General features: G+C 53.9%; 1 protein-coding gene across 1 annotated transcript; it reads left to right on the top strand.

The window, feature by feature from the left end:
* The first annotated feature begins 13,189 nt into the window (after positions 1-13,189).
* CDC42EP2 (CDC42 effector protein 2) lies at positions 13,190-19,202 on the top strand. Its single transcript, XM_057728290.1, has 2 exons — positions 13,190-13,290; positions 17,713-19,202. Exon 2 carries the CDS (start codon positions 18,053-18,055, stop codon positions 18,695-18,697), a length of 645 nt encoding a protein of 214 aa, XP_057584273.1. The 5' UTR covers positions 13,190-13,290; positions 17,713-18,052; the 3' UTR covers positions 18,698-19,202.
* The last annotated feature ends 3,874 nt before the right edge of the window (positions 19,203-23,076 follow it).

Below are 23,076 nucleotides of genomic sequence, written 5' to 3' on the forward strand. Positions count from 1 at the left end.
AAGTAGGTAACCTAACAGTGTCCAACCTTTGCCCCCCTCCTCTGACGGTGAAGTGGAATCAACAACAGATCTGACCGGGCTTGGGTAAAACGTCTCCCTTTGAAAACAAGCAGGCGCTGTTTCAACTCATTCGTTTTACAGGCGCCTCCTCTGAAGACAGGAATTAGAGACAAGCCCCAGCTCAGGGAGCTGATGTTCCCTCTTCCCCAGGATCCTCGCCCACGGGAAGCACCCAGTCACAGTCCCAAGAGCCGCTGTGACTTAGCCTCAGGACGTGGCATTCTTGGAGCCCGGGCCCCTCTTCCACAACCCGATAGAGTTGCCACCGTTCGAGAATGTCATTTGTATGTCTACCAAGTCAAATGTCAGCTAAAAACCCACTCCTCCCCGCCAGCCTTGGAAAACCCTTGCCTGGGAAGATTACAAGCCTTTGGCCACAATAAACAGGGCTCCAGCCCTTATCGTGTGAGCCCACGTGTGGCTCCCGGGGTGCCACGGCTCTGGCGATTACTTTCTCATTGCTGCTGAAGAAGCCTTGTGGGAAATGGTAATGTCCTGGTACCCATTTGGCAAGGATGATCCAGAGGTCCAAGTGGGATGGGGGTGGTTAGCAGAGAGGAGAAAAGACCTGTATCCTGGCGGGGGTTGGCGGGGGAGTGGGGGGTGGAGGGAGAGAGGCGTGTGCAGGGCAGGGGAGGCAGTGGTGTGCAGCGTCCCTGGGAAGAAAGCTGGAGCTCGTGTGAATGGGAGCAGGAGCCCGTTGCCTGGATACAAGTCGTGTGACTGTTGACTGCCCCGGGAGGGCCCACGCAGGCATTTAAAACACACACAAAAAGCAGGATGAGAACCTCAGATTGCAGACAGGTCTGGCAGACACACGGCCCTCTGACACCAGACGCTTCCCTCTTGCTCTTGGCAGGAAATCAGTGCCCAGGGACTGCCAGGTGACTGCTCCTCGGCCCCTGTTCAGCTGGGTCACCAGTTTCCTGAAGCCTCGTCCCTCTTGCTCATGCCCCACACCCCCCCCCACCCCGCCTCCGGCACTGGGGCTCAGGACTTTGAAATAAGGCTCTGGGAGGGGGTGATGGAGGTGGAGGAGCCTGGCTGGGCCTGGATTCCTGGGACCCACCTGCTTCAGAATCCCCTTTGGTGGCAGCTTCCTTCATCCTGGTCGTGCCCTGGGCCCTTGAGACACAAGCCCAAGGATGAAGCAGATGGTTCTGAAAAAGCAAAGTCCTATGCTCTCACCAAGTTTGCCTCCCAGGCCTTGATGCCCCAGCCGTGCCCAGCCCTGGCCTTGCAGGGTGCCCACCTCTCCCTCACCCGCCGGCCTGGGGAGCCTGCCCTGCCCTCCCTTACCCCCTGCACGGTCGCCCTTTAGGTTCAGGCTCTGGCTCTAGGAAGCTCAGGGCAGAGCTGCCAAGGGGAACAAAAGCCCCTCATAGCTCCGCACCTGGGAAGCCAAGCGCATGCCAAGAACGAAGCGGAGGGCTGGGGGGGTTGAGGGTCGGGGCAGCGCCATGACTGCTCCTTAGCCCTCCATCCTGTGCTGCCTCCTGCAGCCACTTCGGCCTCTGTGTTTCCTTTCCCTTGACTCAGGGTCACCCAGCCCAGCTCAGCCCAGCCTTGCCACTTCCCCTGGTGCTGGGAGTAGATATCTGGGCTGATTTTTCACTTCTCTGTTTGATACACACTTCCTTTCCCCTCACCCTGGGGCTCCTGGCTGAGCCACCTGAGAGTCAGGTCCAGTTGGACACATATGGCCTCTTCCTCCAGACAGCCCTCTAAGTAGAGGTGAAAGGCCTTGACTGACTGGAGTGGGGCTGGGGGGTAGGTTTTTTTTACATTAAGAAAAAAAAATGTTACTGCAATATAATAATAACACAAATTTCACTTTTTGTTTTTTCTGCCAGCAAGGTTTGCGGGATCTTCGTTCCCAGACCAGGGATCGAACCCGGGCACCCAGCTGTGGAAGTGTGGAGTCCTAACCACTGGCCCACCAGGGAATTCCCTAATTTCACCATTTTAATGAGTACAGTGCAGTGGCTTTTAGTACATTCACAATTTTGTACACACATCACCACTACTTCTAGAATATTTTCATCACCCCAGTAGAGACCCCATACCCACTAGCCGTCATTCATCATCTCCACCCCACCCCCATTCCCTGGCAAACACTCATCTGCTTTCTGTCTCTATGGACTTTCCGGTTCTGGACATATTGTAAAAACAGAATCATACAATATGTAGTCTTTTGTGTCTGGCTTCTTTCATGTAGCATAATGTTTTTGGGGTTCACCCAAAACTTTATTGTCATAACATTATCAGTGCTTTGTTCCTTTTTTATGGCTGAATACTATTCCACTGTACAGATAGGCCATATTTCATTTATCCATTCATCAGTTGATGGACATTTTTAAAATTGAAGTACAGTTGATTTACAATATTAGTTTCAAGTTTCCAACATAGCAATTCATAGAGAACAAACTAGTGTGGTCACCAGTGGGAAGAGGAAGGGGGAGGGGCTGTCCTTAACCCCCTCCTTGGGATTAGGAGGTACAAATTACTATATATAAGATAGATAAGCAACAAGGATTTAGTGTACAGCACAGGGAAATGTAGTCATTGTTTTTCAACACCTTTAAGTGGAGTATAATCTGTAAAAGAACTGAATCACTATGTTATAAACTTAAAACTAATATTGTAAATCAACTATACTTCAATTTTAAAAATAAAATAAAAAGAGAAACAACAAATACCACCACCACCCGATTTTTTGTTTTTTTGGGTTTTTTTTTGGCCGTGCTGCACAGTTTATGGGACCTTAGTTCCCCGACCAGGAATTGAACCTGGTCCATAGCAGTGAAAGCGCTGAGTCCTAAGCCTTAACAACTAGACTGCCAGAGAATTCGCTCCCTTCCCCCACCCTTTTTCTTTTTTCTTAAACAAGTTTAAGTTGAGGAGAAAACACAGCTTGGGTAGCAAGAAAAGGGAATTACCATTTCTGAGGACCTACTGTGGGCACTTTGGCGTAGAGATCACATCTGACCCTCCTGGCAGGCTCTAAGAGGTTCAAGGTCACCGGCTGAAGTAAGCAATGGAGCTGGGATTTGAACTCCAATCCCTTGTCTCTCCACCATGCCATACTGACCAACTTGGCCACCCAACAAGGACAGACTTCAGAGGAGTTCCAAGCAGCAGCCCAGGTGCCTGGGAGCACATGGGAGGAGGGGGTGCCTGGGTCTGTTGGGGCAGGCTGGGATGAAGGGGGCACCCTCGTGGGCCCAGCCTCCCAGGACAGCAGGGGTGGCAGAGCAGTGCTCTGGGGAGGCATGGGGATTGGACGGGTTGATCCGGGAGTCGCCTGCTTAGAACTCAGTACGCTCAAGAGAACCGGGAGTCCTGGGAGTCTGGCCGAGCAGAGGGGAGACCAGAGCGGGAGCTTACACGCCTGGCCTCCAAGTCTGGAGGTCACTGGGGTGAGACTTAATCACCTGCACTCAGGCATGTTGGCCCTTCTGTCACCCTGGCCTCATCATTCTAGATCTTCTATCCCTGAGCAGCTAGGCCTCCCTCTGCTTCCTCTAGGTCTGCCCTGGAAAAGCCAGGGCCCCAAGGGGCCTCGGGGCTGGTCTGCTCTGGGACCCACCAGGCCCACAGCCAGCTCCAGACTCCCCCACCCAGACCCACCCTCCTCTTCCTGTCAGCTCGGAGCCCGCCTGACAGCTGAGAGCCATGCAGCTGCCCAGGCCCAGGGCCCCTCGGAGGGTCTCGGGGACAGCTGCCGGTCCATGACCCACTGACCCCTGTCCCCACACACTGCTCCCCGAGAGCCCAGGCATCTTCCCCGAGCCTGGTGGGGCCCCACTGAGCCCCATCTCTCCTGCCAGCTCCCGTAGCTCCCAGATCTTCCCAGGGTCTAAAGCGTGTCGTGCTAAGAAAGAGAACTGGAGGCCTGTAGGGCTGAGTCAGCAGGCCCCCCTCCCAGGAGTGGGAAGAGGGAGAGCAGGGCAGGTGGAGGCAGCCCCCCAGCAGCCCCCTCCAGCCTCCCTGCTCCGGGAGCTGGATGAGCCCTGGGCCAGCGTCTGGAAGGCTCGGCCATGCCTGACCCCGGGGGGCTGCTCCTGAGGCCCCTTTCCCTTAAGATCGGGAATCCTCTTCAAATGTTCTGCCCCTAGCTTAAATTCCAAAATATACCAACAGCTCATACAGCTCAATAACAACAACAAAAAAAACCCAACCCAATCAGGAAATGGGCCGAAGACCTAAACAGACATTTCTCCAAAGGAGACATACAAATGGCCAATAGGCACATGAAAAGATGCTCAGCATCGCTGATTATTAGAGAAATGCAAATCCAAACTACAATGAGGTAGCACCTCACACTGGTCAGAAGTCTCCAAATTCTGACCACCATTAAAAGTCTACGTCATGGACTTCCTAGGTGGCGCAGTGGTAAAAGAATCCGCCTGCCAATGCAGGGGACACGGGTTCGAGCCCTGCCTTGGGAAGATTCCACATGCCACGGAGCAATTAAGCCCGTGTGCCACAACTATAAAAAAAAAAAAAAGAGTTGAGATTGCTCAACCTATTTTAAAAGTCTACGTCATTAAAAAGTCTACAAATAACAAATGCTGGAAAGGGTGTGGGAAAAAGGGAACCCCCCTACACTGTTGGTGGGAATGTAAATCAGTGCAGCCACTAGGGAGAACAGTACGGAGGTTCCTCAAAAAACTGAAAATACACTTGCTATATGATCCAGCAATCCCAGTCTTGGACATATATCTGGACAAAACTATAATTTGAAAAGATACACGCACCCCTATGTTCATAGCAGCACTGCTCACAATAGCCAAGACATGAAACAACTTAAGTGTTCATCGACAGATAAGTGGATAAAGAAGATGTGGTGTATATACACACAGTGGAATACTACTCAGCCATAAAAAGAGAATGAAATAATGCCATTTGCAGCAACATGGATGGACCTTAGAGATTATCATACTAAGTGAAGTAAGTCAGAGAAAAACCAATACATGTGATATCACTTCCATGTGGAATCTAAAATATGGCACGCACACACACACACACACAAAAATATGGCACAAATGAACCTATCTAGCAACAGAAGCAGACTCACAGACACAGAGAACAGACTTGCGGTTGCCAAAGGGGAGGGGGAACGGGGGAGGGATGGAGTGGGAGTTTGGGATTAGCAGATGCAAACCATTGGGTTGGCCAAAAGTTTGTTTGGGTTTTTGGTAAGATGTCACAGAAAACCTGAATGAAATTTTTGGCCAACCCAATTATATATATATATATATATATATATATATATATACTGAATCACTTTACTGTACACCAGAAACTAACATAACATTGTAAATCAACTATATTTCAATAAACTAAATTAAAAACAAAACAGGGACTTCCCTGGTGGTCCAGTGGCTGGGACTCCGAGCTCCCAATGCAGGGGGTCCGGGTTTGAACCCTGGTCGGGGGGCTGGATCCCACATGCTGCAACTTAAAAAAAAGATCCCACATGTCGTAACTAAGGATCCCACGTGCTGCAGCTAGAAGATCCCGCATGCTGCAATGAAGATCCTGTGTGCAGTAGCTGAGACGATGCAGAGCCAGATAAATAAATATTTTTTAAAAAACAAAACAAATAAAGAAACAAAAAAACCCCAAGTGTTCTGCCCTTAGAATATTTCCGATCACAGTGACTTACCTCTAGGGATGGGTGTTGGAGAACCAGGGGTCAGGATGGGGAGGGCTTGAAGAATTATTTGTCATGTCCATCCTCACATCCTATTTGAAATATTTTGCCACATACGTGGATTATTTTAAAAGAAAGAAAAAAATATGTGTGTGTGTATATATATGCACACAACTCTCTCGCCCCTCCGCTCTGTAATGCCTGCTCCCTGAGGGCCAGGACCCTGTCCCATCCCTATGGAGTGCCTGGCGCACAGCAGGCCCACAAGAGATACCTGCTGAAGGGATGCCTCGTCATGACACGTGCTCCTCTCCATCTGCAGAAACAAGCTGTTAAAGAGAAGGAAGCAGGCACGCCTCCTGCATGAGGACTTGAGCCCCAACCCGTCCGTTCCCACATCCGCTCCTGTTTGCAAACACCTGCAGTGGTGCCGGCTCTGTGTCAGCATCTCTTCTTGGCATAGGGATGCAGACATGAACCAAATGGATGGAATCCCCCCTCCACCTGGAGCTTCCGCTCCAGGGTAGAAACCACAAACTAGCCAACACCAGGGCGAATGCTAAGGAGAAAACAGAAGCAGGCTGAGCAAGAGGGGGCGCCAGGGAGGGGCCGAGAGCGGCTGTTTGTGCCTCACACAGGGGTGGCTCTTTTACTTCCTAAACTCTCTTCCTATACCCTCCTCCTAAACCCTCTTTTACTTCCCAAACCCTCATCTGCTATTTACCCCCTGTTTGCTACCCCCGGGACCCTGCCCTTGATTCATTCACTGGGGGATGGGTGTGATTCAGGTGACTATGGCACAGAGAGGACCGTGGTCCACAGTTTCTCCGAGGGAACTGGACATGGCTTCTAAGTGGGGTCCAGAAGGCTTCCCCGAGGGAAGGTGCCGCGGCTGAGACCTGCAGGAATCACAGGAGGCGGCTGGTGAAGGGAGGAGCCTTGGGAGGAGCCTTGAAAGTTGCCTGTCCTGGAGGCTGGGTGTGCGCAAGGCCAAGGTCCAGAGCAGAGGTTGCCAAGAGGTGGCTTGAAACTGGAGGCCAGCAGGGACCCTGCCCAGGGTTTGTGGCCACTGAAGCATGTGACCAGGGGCATGTGGCTGTCAGGTTGCTGTTTTGCATCAGTCATGATATGGGATGGAGAGTGGGCAGGGCCCCTGCTGGGATCCTCCATCTCCAGTGGCCCCACTGTCCTCCGTTTCCTCCCCAGCCCCCTCTCATCACCCACATCATCACCCTGGACCAGCCTGACCCCCTCTCCTTCTCCTTCCTCCCTGGCCCCCGTGGCCCATCTGTCACCAAATTCCAATCTTTCGACCTCATCATCTCCAGCGCCGGCTTTTACACCACAGCTCAGAGCCAAGTTCTGTCTCTCTCCTGAACCGACTCCCCCCCAAAGAGGTCCCTCCCTTCAACCAGGCGTCCCTCCACGTCCGCTTCCCTGAATCGACCCTCTTAAGCATAATTCTCTAATTCCTTTTCCAGTTCATGGAAAAGGAAATAGAAATGGCCCTGAAGCCTATGAAAAATAGCCAAACATTCATCATAAGAGAAATGCAGATTAAAACCACACCGAGGTTCCTTCGTCTTTAGTTCGTGTTTACCTATCAGAGTGAAAAAATCAAAAAGGCTGCGAACCAGGTGCCAGTGAGGCTGAGGAGAAATGGGCCCTGTGGTCCACCTGGGGCACCTGGACCTGGCACCTCCCCTGGGAAGGATAAGCGGACAGAGCTGACCCAATGACAACCGCGAGTGTCCCGTGACCCCCGAGTCCCTATGAACTTATTCTTCAGCTGCGCTCACACAGGTGTGAAACAGCATCTGTGCAAAATGACACACTGCAGCACTGCTTGTCAGCCTAGGGCTGGGGACAACCTAAACAACCATCCGCTGAGACCGTGGGTGTGGCTGATGGGCTGAAAGTCCCGTGTCTGGAACAGAGGGAGCAGAGAGGAGGCTTGAGGCTGGAGGGGCCATAATTTATGTAAATTATGGTGCACCCCATGTGGAATACTATGCAGCTGGAAGAAGACAAAACTGAGGACATACTCTATGAACTGATATGAAGTGGTCATAAATATAATGTTAACTGAAAAAAGGAAGGTGCAGAACAACGTGAATACCAGAGGTTCAGTAAAATGTGGTTTCCCATGGCCCCTGCAGAGTCACCCTCACCGCCCCCAGCAATGGGGCCCTGTCATTCCCCTACTCCCACCAAGGCCTGCTGTACTTTGCGGCTCTACTTGTCAAAATAGTGCCATTTACGTAAAACAGATGGGAGGGGCTTTGCATGTATGTGCAAAGAATATCTCTAGAAGTGTTTACAAGAAACTGATAACACTGGTTGTTTGTGGAGAGGAGAACTGGTGCCTGGGGAACAGAGGTATGAGGGAGACGGTTTGCCTCTTGTGATTTCTAAATTGTGAACCCCGTGGAAGCACTACTATGTCAAAAAAGTAATTTAAATTAAAAAAATGCAATTCTGGTCATGTCACATTTCTACACAGATCCTTGATTCCCTTCCACAGCATTCAGCAGGTATCATGAGCTATTGTCTGCTTTTAATTATTCTTTACTGGGCAAGATTCTCAGCGGCAAGTGACAGAAACCTAATTTCAACTGGACTAAAAAAAATTGTAAGTCATTGGTTCATATAATGGTACCTGCTTCAGGCATGGCTGGATCAAGGAGCATGGCTGGATCCAGGAGCACAAGCAACGTCATTGAGTCATTCTCTTGGCTCTGCTTTCCTCTGTGCTGGCTTTATTCTCTGACAGGCTCTTCCCTCAGGGAGGCAGAGCTGGCCACTGGAAACCCTGAGTTGACATCTTGGCATTTGTCATCCTAACAGTCACAGCAAGTTCCCAGGCTGAAGCTCTTTGCTGACATATGCCCACCCCTAAACCATCCCTATGGCTCAGATTGGATAGGCCAGGGTCTCAGACCCACTGTTAGAGCTTGGAGGTGGGGTCAGTCGTACTGGAGACTCTGGAAAATGGAGGGGCAGTCACAAGAATAAGAGGGATGGGAGCTGGGCAAGGAAAACAGTGCTCACCCACTACCCTCTTGGTCTTCCCCCTTCTCCTATGCCATGGACATCTCTTGGCATCTCTGCTGGACATCTCTTGTTGCCTGATCACACCATGCATCTACTTGCACTCCTTCTGGCCTTGCCTTTGCCTCTGTCTGCTCCCCCCTGAAATATCCTTTCCTTTCTCTGCCTGGCAAATTACTCCTCAACCATTAATACCCTGCTCAAATATCACCTCCTCCTTAAACCTTTCCTAACTACTCCATCTGCTTCCCTACTTCTAGCAGAACAAGTCCTTCTTACCACTGTTCTTTTTGGTTCTTCACTCAATCCATATTTGCTGACTGAGACTCATCCATGCCGCCTGGGACAGCAGGAGGTACATCAGAGCTGGCCTCATCTCTCAAGGACCTCCATTATGGCACAGGATTGGTTATTTGTTTTACTGGGGGTATCTGTTCTCTGAGGGCTGGGCCCAGCCTTGGCCATCTGTGTCTCCTCCAGTCAGCACAGCCCTAAGCACAAGGTAGATGAAGGTGAGCTTTCAAAATGAATAATGACAAGGTTCCCTGAAGGGGTGGGAAGTGTTGAAAACAACCCCTGCTAACTCTGTGTTCCCCAGGCCCAAAGACGGCCATGTGGCCTGGATGCTCCCAGAGGCCTCTGGGAGGAAGTGCCTCAGCTGGTGCCTGCAAGGACAGGGCTGTCACCACTCTGGAAATTCCCACGGCCCTGGGCCCGGGGCCAAAAATCCAGACCCAAAGGAAAGTCCCCCAGGAAGGCCCTGCCACCCAACTCCCAAGGAAGGGTCCAAGGCAGAGGCAGAAGCTGGGCGTAGCTCCGAGGGGGCTCTCATCTTGAATCCCAGCCTCTGCCGGGTCAGAGTTCTCTGGAGGCGGGCGAGAAGTGAGGAGCGCAGGGCTGGAGTTGGCAGGAGCCCAGGGGAGGAAGAAAACAGGAAACAATCAAGGAAAAATCCAACCCAGGCCTGGGGTTGGCTCAGCCCATGGGGCCCTGCAAGCTGAGTGCAGGCTGTGATGGAGGAGGCTTCCTGGGGCCGATGGAGCTCCTGCCCTCCTCCCTGCCTCCCTGGGGCAGGGGATGGCGGTGGGGGGAGCTGAGGCCCTTCCGGAGACCTTGTCTCCTCTCACTGCCCCCTAGATGCCCCCAAGAGTATCACCACCCTTCCCTGTGATGGCCTGCTCCCAGACCTGTCCCCAGACTCCTGGTCCCCCTCATCCCACCTGCCTCCCTAGGTCCTCAGGTAGGTGGGTCCATGGAGAGCTGGCTCCAGCCTGGGTGTCCTATCCCTCCACCTCAGTTCCTCCATTCTCCCCAGCTAACCTTGGAGAAGGGGGCCTCTGACTCTATCCCCAAGGGCCCTTGGGGGCTGTGGCTGCTGACGTGGGCTATTTCCAGGAAGAAGAGTCTGGGAGAGGAAGGCAGGGCTGAGTCAGTCCCTGTGTGGTGATTACAGGTCCTTGTGGGGGGGGAGCAGCTGTGGGACTGGGGGGCAGGGAGGTGGTGGCTGGGCCTATCTCAGATCAAGGCGAGGATCCAGGCTGAGAAGGAATTTGAATACATCACTCGGGGGTTGTTTTTTTTTTGGCCACAGTGCGCAGCATGTGGGGTCTTAGTTCCTCAACCAGGGATGGAACCCATGCCCCCTGCATTGGGAGCGCGGAGTCTTAACCACTGGACCGCCAGGGGAGTCCCTCAGGGCATTTCTCACCCAGCCTTGGTTGCTTCTAACCTCTCCCCAATATCCCTCAGGGTCCTACCACCCCCCCACCCCCCCCCACTCCCGCCCCGCAAGACACCAGGGTATCCAGGAGCCGTTCCAGCAAGAACAGTCCAGGCCCTCGTTGAGGCAGCAGACCCTGGACATGGGGTCAGGCTGGGCAGGGGGCACTTGGTGTGAGTGTCTACCAGGTCAGAAATCAGAAATGCAGGACAGCCCAGCCCTCCCATGGCTCAGGATTCCAGCCTCACCGCCCACACTTGGGCCTTTACACACAGCCTGAGAAGTTGCATGAAAAAGCCAATTTTAGTCAATGAAATCCTGTTTTGTAAACGCTCATTAATTGCAGGGCTGCCATGGCAACACTGGGCGTGTCTGCAAAGATCCCGTCCATTCAGCAGAGCTGAGAGCTGCCAGCAGCCGGCTCCCCAGGGATTCCTCAGGCCCCAGCCGAGTGCCATGACCGCATTTGTGAATGGGGAGGATGAACGGCCTACCTGAGTGCTTGTAAAGTGCAGAACCAGCGCCAGGCACAAAGCGGACCTTGGATGTTGGCTTTGCAGGGGCCAGAACTCCGGCTGATGGCAGGAGTGTAGAAGCAGCACAGGGAGCTGGCTCTGGGTGGAAACATGTCACATCCAGGTGGGCTTAAAACAGTCCCCAGAGTGCAGTTCCTGTGGCTTTGGGCCCTGGTTGGAAGCCCTGGCCTGAGAGCCAGGCTGGACAGATGGCTAGTCTCTGAGGGAGGGGTCCAGGGATTGGGTCAGGCTTGGGCCAACTCTGCTGCTCTCCATCCATCCCCCAATGCTCCCCAATTGCCCCCCCCACCCCCACGCACACACCAGAACCTCTCTAAAGTGCTCTGGAGTTGGTTCCGGGCTTGGACTAGCCTTGGATGAGGGTCTTTGCCTCTCCAAGCTTTCATCCCTGTAACTTTGTTTCATCACCAGCCCTGAATGGAGGTCCTGACCTTCCCCGAGCCCCTTCCCCACACCCTCCTCTCCCCGCCGCCCCCCTCCCCCACAATGGAAGCTGCTCCGCTCATGGGCAGAGGGTGGGGGCTGTGCCTTAGCCTCATCCCTGCAGGCTCAGGGGAGTCATTATTAGAGACCTCTATTCAACATTAGGCTCATTGCAGGTCAGGTGGCAAGGCCAATCCCATCCCCCAAAGCTCCTGTCATAATGTTTCCATGAAACTCCTGCCTACGGGGACTGTGTGTTCCCATCAACATCCCATCACCCGTAAGTCCCTTATCTTGCTTGGGATGCTTGTAACTCCCATTTTATAGGCAAGGAGCCTCAGAAAGGGACTGTCCTTTCTTTGTCTGTGGCCACAGAGCAAGTCAGCAGCACAGCCAGCTCAGAACCTGGGTCTGTGGCTCAGAGGCAGGGCTCAGGGCTTTGCACCGAGCTGTCCCCACAACCCGGCTGTGTTGTGGGAAGGAGGGGCAGACAGGGATGACAATGGCTGGGTGAGAAGCCTGAGCAGGGAGGAGGGCCCAGAGCCCGTGTGTCTTGCCACTTTCAGGCTAAGTAGATCACTGGCAGTGCCCCGAGCTTCGGTTTCCATTTCTGTAAAGGGGGACAGTAATGCTGGCTCTGCCCACTCAGCTTCTCCCCATCCTTCCCTCCCTCCTGACGTGGCTGACCTCCACCTCCACCCCCAGCATCCTTCCCTCCTTCAGGATGCCTTCCTGACCCCTTCTCCCTAAGAGTCCCTCCCACATTTACGGTACGAAACCTTTTATCATCCTGGTCACATTGTACTGTCACAGCCGTCACCCTCCAGAAAGCAAGCTCCCCCCACCCCATTACTATCCACCCTTCCTTTGCCCCACTCTTCTTAGCACTTGCTCACTCAGAAGGGTATCACAGTGCACTTGGGGGCTTGGGTTTCCTCCATTTCCCTTCATTGAACAGCAGCTCCCAGTCTGGAGGGGGCTGCATCCCCAGCAACAAGAACAGCGCCTGGCACCTATAGATGCCCAAGTATCTGCTGAACCACTGAGCGGAGCAAGGGCGAGTTCCCTTCAGTCTACCTGCAGCCCCTGTGTAGGGCCTGCCGTTCCGTAAATGTTTCTCTTCTGGTACAGAATGAATGAATGGGCCAAGCAGCCAATCAATCAACGTTGTAATGAGTCTAAGTATGGGTCCCACCCCCTGCCCCGGAAGCCACCTAGCCTGAACGCGAGCGTGGCCACTCCGCCCGCGCACACCCTCAACGCCGTCTTTTCTAGGGGGCGGCAAACTCCTGAAAGCTCTCGCAAGTCTGCAATATTTTAACGTAGGCGCCTCCAAGGCCTCATTCATTTCCTTAGTAGTCACTGAACACGCTTGTGCGGACGCCTCCCCAGACCCAGCCCTCCAGGGAGGGAACCCGTCCAAGGACGCTCCTCTGTGAATTATGAAGAATTCGGTCTTCTAGCTGCCGTCCTCTCGGCCCTCCTAGAACCGAGAGTTTTGGCTCCGACGGGCTCAGCCGGAGTCCGCGGAGTCCAGCCCGAGCACCCGACGCCGCCTGGCCCGCAGCCGCCGGAGCTTGGACTGGACCCCAGGGCCCGCGCGGCTGCTGGACCCCCGCGCTGCGCCGCCAAAGGGGGAGCCCAGGCGTGCCCGGAGTGGGGCGAGGCTGTGGGCGGGGCCTAGTTGGGGCGGCCCCGGCATTGGCTCCGCGGGCAGGGGGCGGGGCTCTAGGGGCCTCTGTCAGCACTGTAAGTTCACAGCCCAGGTCTGTCCGATCGCCGCTCGGTCCAGCTCTTGAGCCTTCGCCGCCCGCCGGTCAGCCGCCTGAACGCGCCTCAAGGTGAGTTCAGGCCGAGACTCTGCAGCCCGACCGCAGCTCCTCGGGGCTCCCTCGAGAGGTCGATCCTTGAGATGCCCCATCCCAGCTCGCGTCCCGGCCCCGACTCACCTCCAAGTGGGTCCTTTCCAGGGTGCCTCGGGCTGCACGGTGCTTCCCGCCTGGGCTTCGGTCCCGGCGGCCACGCCCGCGTCCCCCTCGGCCCGCGGGGCGCCGCGCATCCCGAACCCGAACTCCCGGTCCAGCCTCCATGCTGCGCCAGAGCCCCCGCCCCACCCCCCGGGACCCGGGAGTGCGCTCCCGCCGCCCATCGTCCCCGCCCGGGCTCGGGGTCGTATTTTTAGTCGATGGTGAGGTGTCCTCCTATCTTTAGCCGTGGCCGCGAGTGTCCTGAAACGGATCCGGACTGGGCTGGGCTGCGCTGCGCTCGGGCAGAGGGCGAGGAGGGGTCGGCGCCGGAACCCGCGCTGAGGCTGAGGACCCGGACCCACGGGAGCCAGGGGCGGGGGCTGCACGCCCAAGCTCTGGCCCTGCGCCGAGCGGACACTCGGACATCGCCCAGGCCGGAAAGCACGGGCGAGGCTCCTCCCTGAGCTTGGGTCCCCCGGCAAGGTCCCCGATCGCTCCCTTTTCCCCCGATTGTCGGGTTGTGAGATCAGAACCCCCCCAAGAGAAGATCCCGCTGACAATCCGCACCTGGTATGCGAACGTGCGGCTCCTTGGGGGACGCCCGCCTGGGGCAGGAGACGCGCTGGAGACCCCGGTGCGCTCGGAGACCCCTTCGGGACGCGGGGCAGTAGAGGGAGAGCGTGCGCCACCTAGTGGCCGCGGAGCCTAGCGCTGCTCCGCACAGGGACGCTGGGAGAGCCCGCGGCCAGCGAGCGGGACTCTACTCAGGCAGGCTACGTCGGGGCCGGCAGGAGGAGGCGGACCTCTCCGCCCAGGGGCTGTTCATTTTTGGTCTTGTTTGGAACACTGTCTCCGGAGAACCACAATGCTTGAGGAAGGCTCTACAGCTACTTGCTGAATAAATGTCGGGACTCACAGTGACCCACTAACCCTGTCTGTCGTACATTAGCGCTGTCTCTCACTTGCAGTATGGCAGTAGGGCCTCCGGTAGCCCCCTGGCAATGGCTTTATTGTCATCCCATTTCATAGATGCGGAAGGTGAGGCCCAGAGAGGAAAGATGTCTTCCCAAGGTTAGAATGAGTTCCAGGAAGAGATGGGTTCAAGGTCAGGGGCCTGCTTTTTGAACACTCTTGGTGGGGAATGGCCTAGTATTCCTTGTGACAGGGGGGAAGTCATTTTCTCTAAAGGAGGCCTTGGACTCCTTCCCGAGCAAGCCTACAGAGCTGGGATGGCTCCTGTCTGCTCCTTGAAAAGCTGCACAGAGCCACTGGTTCCGGCCCCTCAGAGCCTTGTCCTGATGGAGAGCTCATTCTCATATGTCTGGACACTTGCATATTGAGAGAGGGGGAAGCCAAGAGGTAGGACTTAAATACAGGAGGCCCGGGGACCCGGTGGCCCCAGCCCAGGTGGGAGCCTGTTTCTCTCCTGTTCCCCAAGCTGTTCAGGGAAGTTGGCATGGCCCACTGTATCAGAGCCACTGGGACCCAGCTGAGTCTCAGTGCTCACTCTTCCTCTTACTAGCTGGGTGGCCTCGGCAAAGTTGCTTAATGTCTCTGAGATTCAGCTTCTGCCTCTGTAAAGGCCAGTAATAACACCCACCGTGCTGTGCCTGGGACGTTAAAATGGAAACCATGCAAGGGTAGCTGGAGCCTGTGGTCTTATAGTTGCCAACTCTGAACACTAATACTTGGGGCTTGACGGATGCAATTCCCAGCTCTCCCCTGGTGGTTGATGCTGGCCCAACCCTTCCCCCCAGCCTCAGTTCTCCCCACATCTGGAATTGGGTGGGTACATCTGGCTCAGAGTGAGAGAGCTGTCAGGAACGCCGGATCTGTTGTGGAAACACTCAGGCTGTCTTGGCGCCCCCATATGATGGGAGGGAGCTGGCCCAAATTCTGGGCAGATCCCACCAGTCAGCCCCACCTCCATGAGTGAAAAGGAAGGAAAAGCTACGCCAGGACTTCTTGCCTGCCAAGGGGACAGATAGGATGTGTGGCAGCATGCCCCCAGGCCTGGCATGGAGGGCACAGATAAATGTCTGTGAGGTAAACGAGTGATGGGATTCCAAGACCTCAGAGCACCCCCTGCGTCCCTCCCCCTCCCCCCAGCTCCTTCCAAGCTTAGCTGGAATTCTGCCAGCGGAGAGTCATTCCTTTGTTTCCTGTTAAGCTGCAGGTGCTCTGGGAGGGGCAAGATGTCCGGTCTCTGTGGCTCAGCACCAGCGACCCCGGGGTGTCCGGTCCTGGGGTGGGGTTTCCTGAGTAAGGGCCTGGGCTGAGGTGTGTAGTTGGGACTCAGCCTCTCCTGCATCCTCCTTCCTCCTTCCTGCTCCCTCCTGCCGCCCCCTCATTCTTCTCTCGCCCTGCCCTGGGATGAGAAATGGGGCAGAGGAACTGGCAGAGGCCTCCCTGCTGCTCGGCCCTTCCCCAGCAATTTCCCACCTGCTCAGCCCCTGTTGGCTGGTGGAGGGTGGGGTCATGTGGTTACCCACTGGGTGACCTTGGACAAGTTTCTTTGCCTTTCGTGCTCTGATTCTACGCACCAGGCCAATCCTCCACTGTGGGGACTAGAGGGAGTGCTTGTTCCACTTCCTTTTTGTGTTAAACCTGTATGACACCCCTCCAGAGTGTATTTAGTTTTTCCACATTAAACATCTCTGTATTTTTTTCTGACTACATGAATAATATGTGCTCATAAATAAGACATGCTTCTTATTAAGAATTTGAGCTTATAAAAGTGTGAACAAGAAAGGGGAAGTCACCTGAAATTCTACCACCTTGAGAGAACCACCATCAACGTTTTGGTGACCATCCTTTCATATTTAGCTCACGTGTATCATTTTTTAGTGACGGGCTCCAGATACTAATTTTTACTGAGGACAGCTTTCCTCCCATGCCACAGGCTCCCCACCCCAACCCTGCCCCCCGCCTCAGTCCAGGTAGCCCATATGACAACCTAGTGCCAGCCTTCTATGTTCTTCTCTGCTCTATATCAGACGTAATCCTATGCAGACCTGTATATGTAAGTACGCATACATGCGTGTTTGGGGAGTGGGGAGGAGAACCGGTCAATGTTTTCAAAAAACAGGATCTTCTACACTATATTTTTGCATTTTGCTTCTCTCCTTCTGCAATGCCTATGGAAATTGCTCCAAAACATCAGATAGCTTTAATTGTACTTATTTGTTTATTTTGGCCGTGCCCCGTGGCTTGTGGGATCTTAGTTTCCCGACCAGGGACTGAACAAGGCCCACAGCAGTGAAAGCTCCGAGTCCTGACCACTGGACTGCCAGGGAAATCCCTGATAGCTCCTTATTTATTTATTTATTTATTTATTTATTTATTTATTTAAAATGTTTTATTTAGTTAGTTGTGCCGGGTCTTCGTTGCAGCAGGTGTGCTCCTTAGTTGCTGCTCACCAGCTTCTTAGTTGCAGCATGAGAACTCTTAGTTGCAGCATGTATATGGGATCTAATTCCCTGACCAGGGATCGAACCCCGGCCCCCTGCATTGGGAGCACGGAGTCCTAACCACTGCACCGCCAGGGAAGTCCCGATAGCTCTAATTTTAAAATGGGAATGATAGGAGGGTGGTTGTGATGATTAAATGAGATGTGTCTGCAAAGAACTCAACAAAATTCCAGGCACAGAGCAGACCCTCCACCTGCCAAATATTTGTATCCCGCACTGCATGGTCCCTTTAGGTGCTGGGGCAGGGAGGAGTGGCAGAAATTACATTAGGCTCAGCCCCAGGCGTAAGGAACTCCTAACCAAGAGGAGGAGAAAAGGGAAGCTCTGAGCAGGTTACCTCACTTCCAGGTGGGATGTGATTGGGCCAAACAGGAGGTGTCAGTCGTTAGGCGGAACACCTGCTGTGAGTCCGGCCCTGTGCCGGGCATGGGTGGGTGAGACAGAGATTACGAGATCTCCATCCTTGGTCCAGGCAAATCTGTGAGACCCCCAGACAATTTGGCACAGGTTGCGTCTTGGGCACAGCTGAGTGCAGGCAACGGGGATGAGCAGTGCTGGGGACTCAGGGAGACCAGAGCCAGGGCTTTGTGTGTGACTTCAGGCCTGTCACTCGGGTTCCCTGCTCATAGAGGAAGGGGATTGGTGCTGGTGATCTAGGCCTCGAGGTACAGTAAGTCTGTGAGTGAACACAGGCTTCTGCCAGGAGGGCTCCGCACACCAGTGCGGCCCCACAGGGGCTCCTGGGGCTCACAAAGGGGACGCAGAAATGAGACAGATGCCTCTGCCTTTGTCCTTCTGTCCCTGACTTGTACCCTTGGTGTTTCAGCTCCTCAGCCCCGGACCAGAGAGAAGCTGGCGAGGTCGCGCCCAGAGAGCATCGCTGCCTACGAGCTCTGCACCTTCCTGCTTCCAGTTTTCAGAATAGTTTTCAACCCTCTTGGGAGAAAGTCATTTTTGTTATCTCGACCCTGTGACTTCATTGATCACTTATCTTTCTTTTCCTAATTCCGGCCAACTTTGGTCACACCCCGCATACTTGGCAAGTGTTTGGTTTCTGGAAACCTCCCTCTGGGTATTTCTGGTCGAGGGTGACAAGAGAAGTCCCGCGATCCCTTGATCCCTCAATCCCTCAAGCAGACTGTCCTGGCCTGGGTGGTGAGGTCGCGATGTCCACCAAGGTGCCCATCTATCTGAAGCGAGGCAGCCGCAAGGGCAAGAAAGAGAAGCTGAGGGACCTGCTGTCCTCCGACATGATCAGCCCGCCGCTGGGGGACTTCCGCCACACCATTCACATTGGCAGCGGTGGCGGCAGTGACATGTTCGGTGACATTTCCTTCCTGCAAGGCAAGTTCCACCTCCTGCCGGGGACGACGGTCGAGGAGGCCGAGGAGGATGGTGGCTTTGAGCTGCCCTTCCAGTTCATGCGCACGGCCACCCTGTGCGGGCGGGAGCTCCCCGACGGGCCGTCCCCTCTGCTCAAAAACGCGATCTCCCTGCCGGTCATCGGCGGGCCCCAGGCCCTCACCCTGCCCGCAGCCCAGGCCCCACCCAAACCCCCTCGCCTGCACCTGGAGACCCCTCAGCCTTCCCCACAGCCCTCCCCACAGGAGGCAGGGAGTGTGGACATCTGGAGGATTCCAGAGGCTGGCTCGGCCCGCAGTGGGCTGACCCCCGAGTCCGGGACGGAGGAGCCCTTCCTGTCGCACGCCAGCTCGCTGCTCTCCCTGCACGTGGACCTGGGGCCGTCCATCCTGGACGATGTCCTCCAGATCATGGACCAGGACCTGGGCCACTTGCAGATCCCCACATAGGACCCAAGAATGGCCAGGCTGGGGTGAACACCGGAGGCAGGGGGTGGACACGGCCCTGATCTAGAAGTCAGGGTCCCAAGGTCCCACCTGTGTGGTTGCTGGCCAGTGATGTCTCACTTTGAGCCTTTGTTTCCCTTCCTCCCACCCTCTCCCCATGGACAGAGTGGCCCCTTTGCTTTCCCCTGAGCCCCATGAGGACATGTGCAGATGTGAGCCCAAAGTGCCCTCTGCATCTTGGGACACCCGGACTCCCACTACCAGCTACTCCTCAGATCCCTTGGACGAAAGCTCTGTTGAAATGGACTCTGCTTTTCACCTCCCTCTGCCTCAGCCCCATCAAGGCCCTGATGAGGGGTGGGGGCGGGGGAAGAGGTGAGGCACCGCCAGCTGGACCTTTGTCTCTGAGTCACTGACTGGGAACGTGGCATCCCTCCGTGACGGATGTCCCTCCGCCCCACCCCTCCCACATGACCAGGGGATTCTGGTCGCATTAAAACTTGCTGCTGCTGGTACTCGTACTCCCCGTTCCCTGTCCTGGGGCTCCTCCTGAAGTCAGGCCAGGCTCTGGGAGCTGCAGGTTGACCCTGGGGGAGACCCCAGCTCCAGAGGGCCTTGAACGGGGCTGGGGAGCCCTGCCTTCTGGGAGATTGTACCTCATTCTGAGCCCATAGCGAGAATGAAGTAGGAAGGAACAAAGGACCAATTGAGGATATTCTGACATTAATTCTGCTGTTTGATGAGAGGCAGCTGAGCACTGGAGTGGCCCCGGAGCTGGGCCTGGGGGGCTGGGGTTTGTCACGGGAGGCCCGAGAGCGAAGGAATAACCCCAGACCTAGTGCAGGGGACCGACAGCTTCTCCAGCGTCAGAGGACTGAGGGAGCATGCCGGAGGGTGGGCTAGACCCCAGGGCTGGGAGGGATCTGACCTGCTCGTCTGCAGACCCATCTCATCAGTGCTGCTTATTGAGTACCTGCAGCGCATCCGACATGCTCCAGGTGCTGGGGCACCAGACAGATGCAACCCCTGTTCTCCTGAAGCTCACAGTCTAGTGGGGGGAGGGATATCAAATCTGTAAGCAAGAAAATTTCCAGCAGTGTTGGACACTATGAAGAAAACACCGTGATCAGGAATGCCTGGTGTGGGGGGTGGTGCGGTGGTATCGTGCTTCTGAGCCAAACCTGAGAGCTGATGGACTTATGCTCACACATAAGCAAAGGCCCTGAGGCACCAGAGTGAATGACAGAGAGGAGCCAACACGTGGTAAAAAGAGCAAAGGTCTCCAATCTAGCCTTGTGAGACTGTTTCCCCATCTCCAAAATGGAGTCAATGATACCTACCTTGCAGGGTTGTTGAGAAAATCAGGGATAACATTTATTAATTTGCACATGGAAGGTACTCAAACATGGCTATGGTGTGTGACATAAAGGAACCCGGGGCTCAGGAAAGGCAGGACTGTGAAGCTGGAAACATGGGTTGGACTTGGCTTAGACCGGTTCCGCTTGCAAGGCTGACGCTGAGGACACAGGAGCTGCTGAAAGAGTTTAAGCAGGAGAGGCATGGGGTCAGACCCAGGTTTTAGAAGGGTCACCGGCCGGGTCGCGTGGGGGATGGACCAAAGATCACAGAGGAAGAAGCAGTTGCAGAAAGAGGACTGGCCCCGCATGGGGACAGTGGGGACGGAGAGGAGGGGAAGGTGCTGGGGTGGGGCATGGTGTCTGTAGGCCGGTGCCGGTCTCAGTGATCCCCTCTTCCATTCTCTGCTGGTTTCTTTTCCATCCTTTTGACCTTACAAATATCAGACTCCCACATCACGCCCAGCCTTTCCTGCCTCCAGGTAGAGATTTCACACTAGAGGCAGAATTAGACCAGGGGACATTTTTCTTGGCTACACTGCCTTTTATTTATATATTTTAAAAGGTGATGTGTTTTTGTTTTTTTGTTTTTTATTTATTATTGTTTTGGGGGTACACCAAGTTCAATCATCTGTTTTTATACACATATCCCCGTATCCCCTCCCTTCCTTGACTCCCCCCCTCGAGTCCCCCCCACCCTCCCCGCCCCAGTCCTCTGGGTGATGTGTTTTTTTGGTTGTGGTAAAACATATATAACATGAAATTTACCATTTTAACCATTTTTAAGCATGTGGTTCTGTGACATTAAGTACTTTCACATTATTCTGCAACCATCCCCACCATCCATTTCCAAATCTTTTTTCATCTTCCCAAAGTGAAACTCTGTACCCATTACATACAAACTCCCCATTGCCCATCCCCCGGCCCTGGCCCTGGCCCCTGGCAGCCACCCTTCTACTTTCCGTCTCTATGAATTTGACTATTCTAGAGACCTGATACAAGTGGAATCATGCACTATTTGGGGGGTTTTTTGTTTGTTTGTTTGTTTGCTGAGCTGTGCAGCCGGCAGGATTTTAGTTTCCAGACCAGGGATTGATCCCAGGCTACTGCAGTGAAAGCCCCACCAGGGAATTCCCTATTTGTCTTTTTGTGACTGCCCTATTTCACTTAGCACGACGTCTTCGAGGTTTATCCATGCTCTAGCGTGTGTTGAAATCTCACGTTTTTTTTTTTTTTAATTGGCTGCGTTGGGTCTTCCTTGCTGCACACGGCCTTTCTCTAGTTGCTGCAAGTGGGGGCTCCTCTACATCGTGGTGTGCGGGCTTCTCATTGTAATGGCTTCTCTTGTTGTGGAGCACGGGCTCTAGGCATGTGGGCTTCAATAGTTGCGGCACATGAGCTCAATAGTTGTGGCTCACTGGCTCTAGAGCACAGGCTCAATAGTTGTGGCACACGGGCTTAGCTGCTCCGCGGCATGTGGAATCTTCCCAGGACAGGGCTCGAACCTGTGTCCCCTGCATTGGCAGGCAGATTCTTTACCACTGCGCCACCTAGGAAGTCCCATCTCACTCTTTTTAAAGGCTGAATAATATTCCATTGTCTGCATATTCCACATTTTGCTTGTCCATTCATCTGTCAATGGACACCTGGGTTGCTTCTACCTTTTGGCAACTGTGAATAACGCTGGTATGAACATCGGTGTACACATATCTGTCTGAGTCCCTGCTTTCAATTTTTTGGGGTGTGTACACAGACGTGGATTGCTAGATCATACGGTCATTCTATATTTAATTTCTTAAGGAACTGCTGTTTTCCATAGGCGCTGCACCATTTTACATTCTCATCAAACTTTTTGTTTTTAATTTGAAATTTTTGCCATCATTTAGAGAGTAGGCATTGCACTATCTGTAGTGGGATTTGAACCCAGGTCTGTGAGACCCCAAAGGCTGTACCCAACTGCAATCCTCTCCCCCAACAGGAGTTCAGCTTCAGACCCTGGTAAAGCGTGAAGGCAAAGGGTAGGGGGCTGAAGGCCAGAACCGTCTGCAGACTCCCCTTCAGTGCTTGGGTGGCTTGTCCCCCTCTGCCCGGGAGCAGAAGACAGGAAAAACAACACCTTCCTTACAGCTTCACCGAGCTGGAGGGCAGCATCTCACCTTGGACCTGAGGTGAGGACAGAGTGGCCGTGAAAGAGGGACATTCTTGTCTTGGGTTCCTGGAACTGCTCCCCACCCACTCTGCATCAGGCACCAGCCCAAGGGCCCTGGGAAACCACTCAGGGCTGCTGTGTCTGGGTGGAGAAAGGGGACTAGATGGGGAAACTAAAGCATCAGGCTAACTAAACTCAGGATACCTGCTTCCAGCCAGAAGTGGAGTGAAGAACCTTCCCTCTTCAGCTTGGATAGTGCTATACATATCCTACAGACACCACCCCCACAAAGGAACTCCCCCCAAATAGGAAGAGAAGTTGTTGTTGGACAGCCAAAAAAAAAAAAGACAACTATCCCACGGGAATTCCCGGGCAGTCCAGTGATTACAGCTATGTGCTTCACTGCTGTGGGCCTGGGTTCAATCCCTGGTTGGGGAACTAAGATCCTGCAAGTCGCGTGGCATGGCCAAAAAAAAAAAAACGACAAATATGCCTATAGTCCACTGTTTTAGATGGCCAACATCCATGCATGTCCTTATTCTAGTATTTACCCTTAAAATATTATCTGTATTATTTTATATGTTATATATATATCTTACCCCTAATATAATACATCTATCCCTCTTTCTGTCAAAAACACATTCACTCATTTTCCAAAAGGAGACAACTCACAATCTTGTCAATGATCACATCCACTTCCAAGTTCAGGATTTCGAGATGATGTTCATTCCCCCTGCAATTCCTTTACCAGCCCATCTCAATATTTTGCAAACTATAAACTACACTATAAAGTTAATTACCACTATATACAAGAGTGGAGAAAAAGAAAGAAGAATGAGAGAATTAAAATATACAAAAAGGGGACTTCCCTTGTGGCA

The sequence above is a fragment of the Hippopotamus amphibius genome, chromosome 3 (genome assembly GCF_030028045.1).
Source record: "Hippopotamus amphibius kiboko isolate mHipAmp2 chromosome 3, mHipAmp2.hap2, whole genome shotgun sequence".
NCBI lineage: Eukaryota > Metazoa > Chordata > Mammalia > Artiodactyla > Hippopotamidae > Hippopotamus > Hippopotamus amphibius.

Bases quoted from the DNA above. Each gene is read 5' to 3' on its own strand.
- CDC42EP2 (XM_057728290.1), top strand. From the start codon at position 18,053: ATGTCCACCAAGGTGCCCATCTATCTGAAGCGAGGCAGCCGCAAGGGC.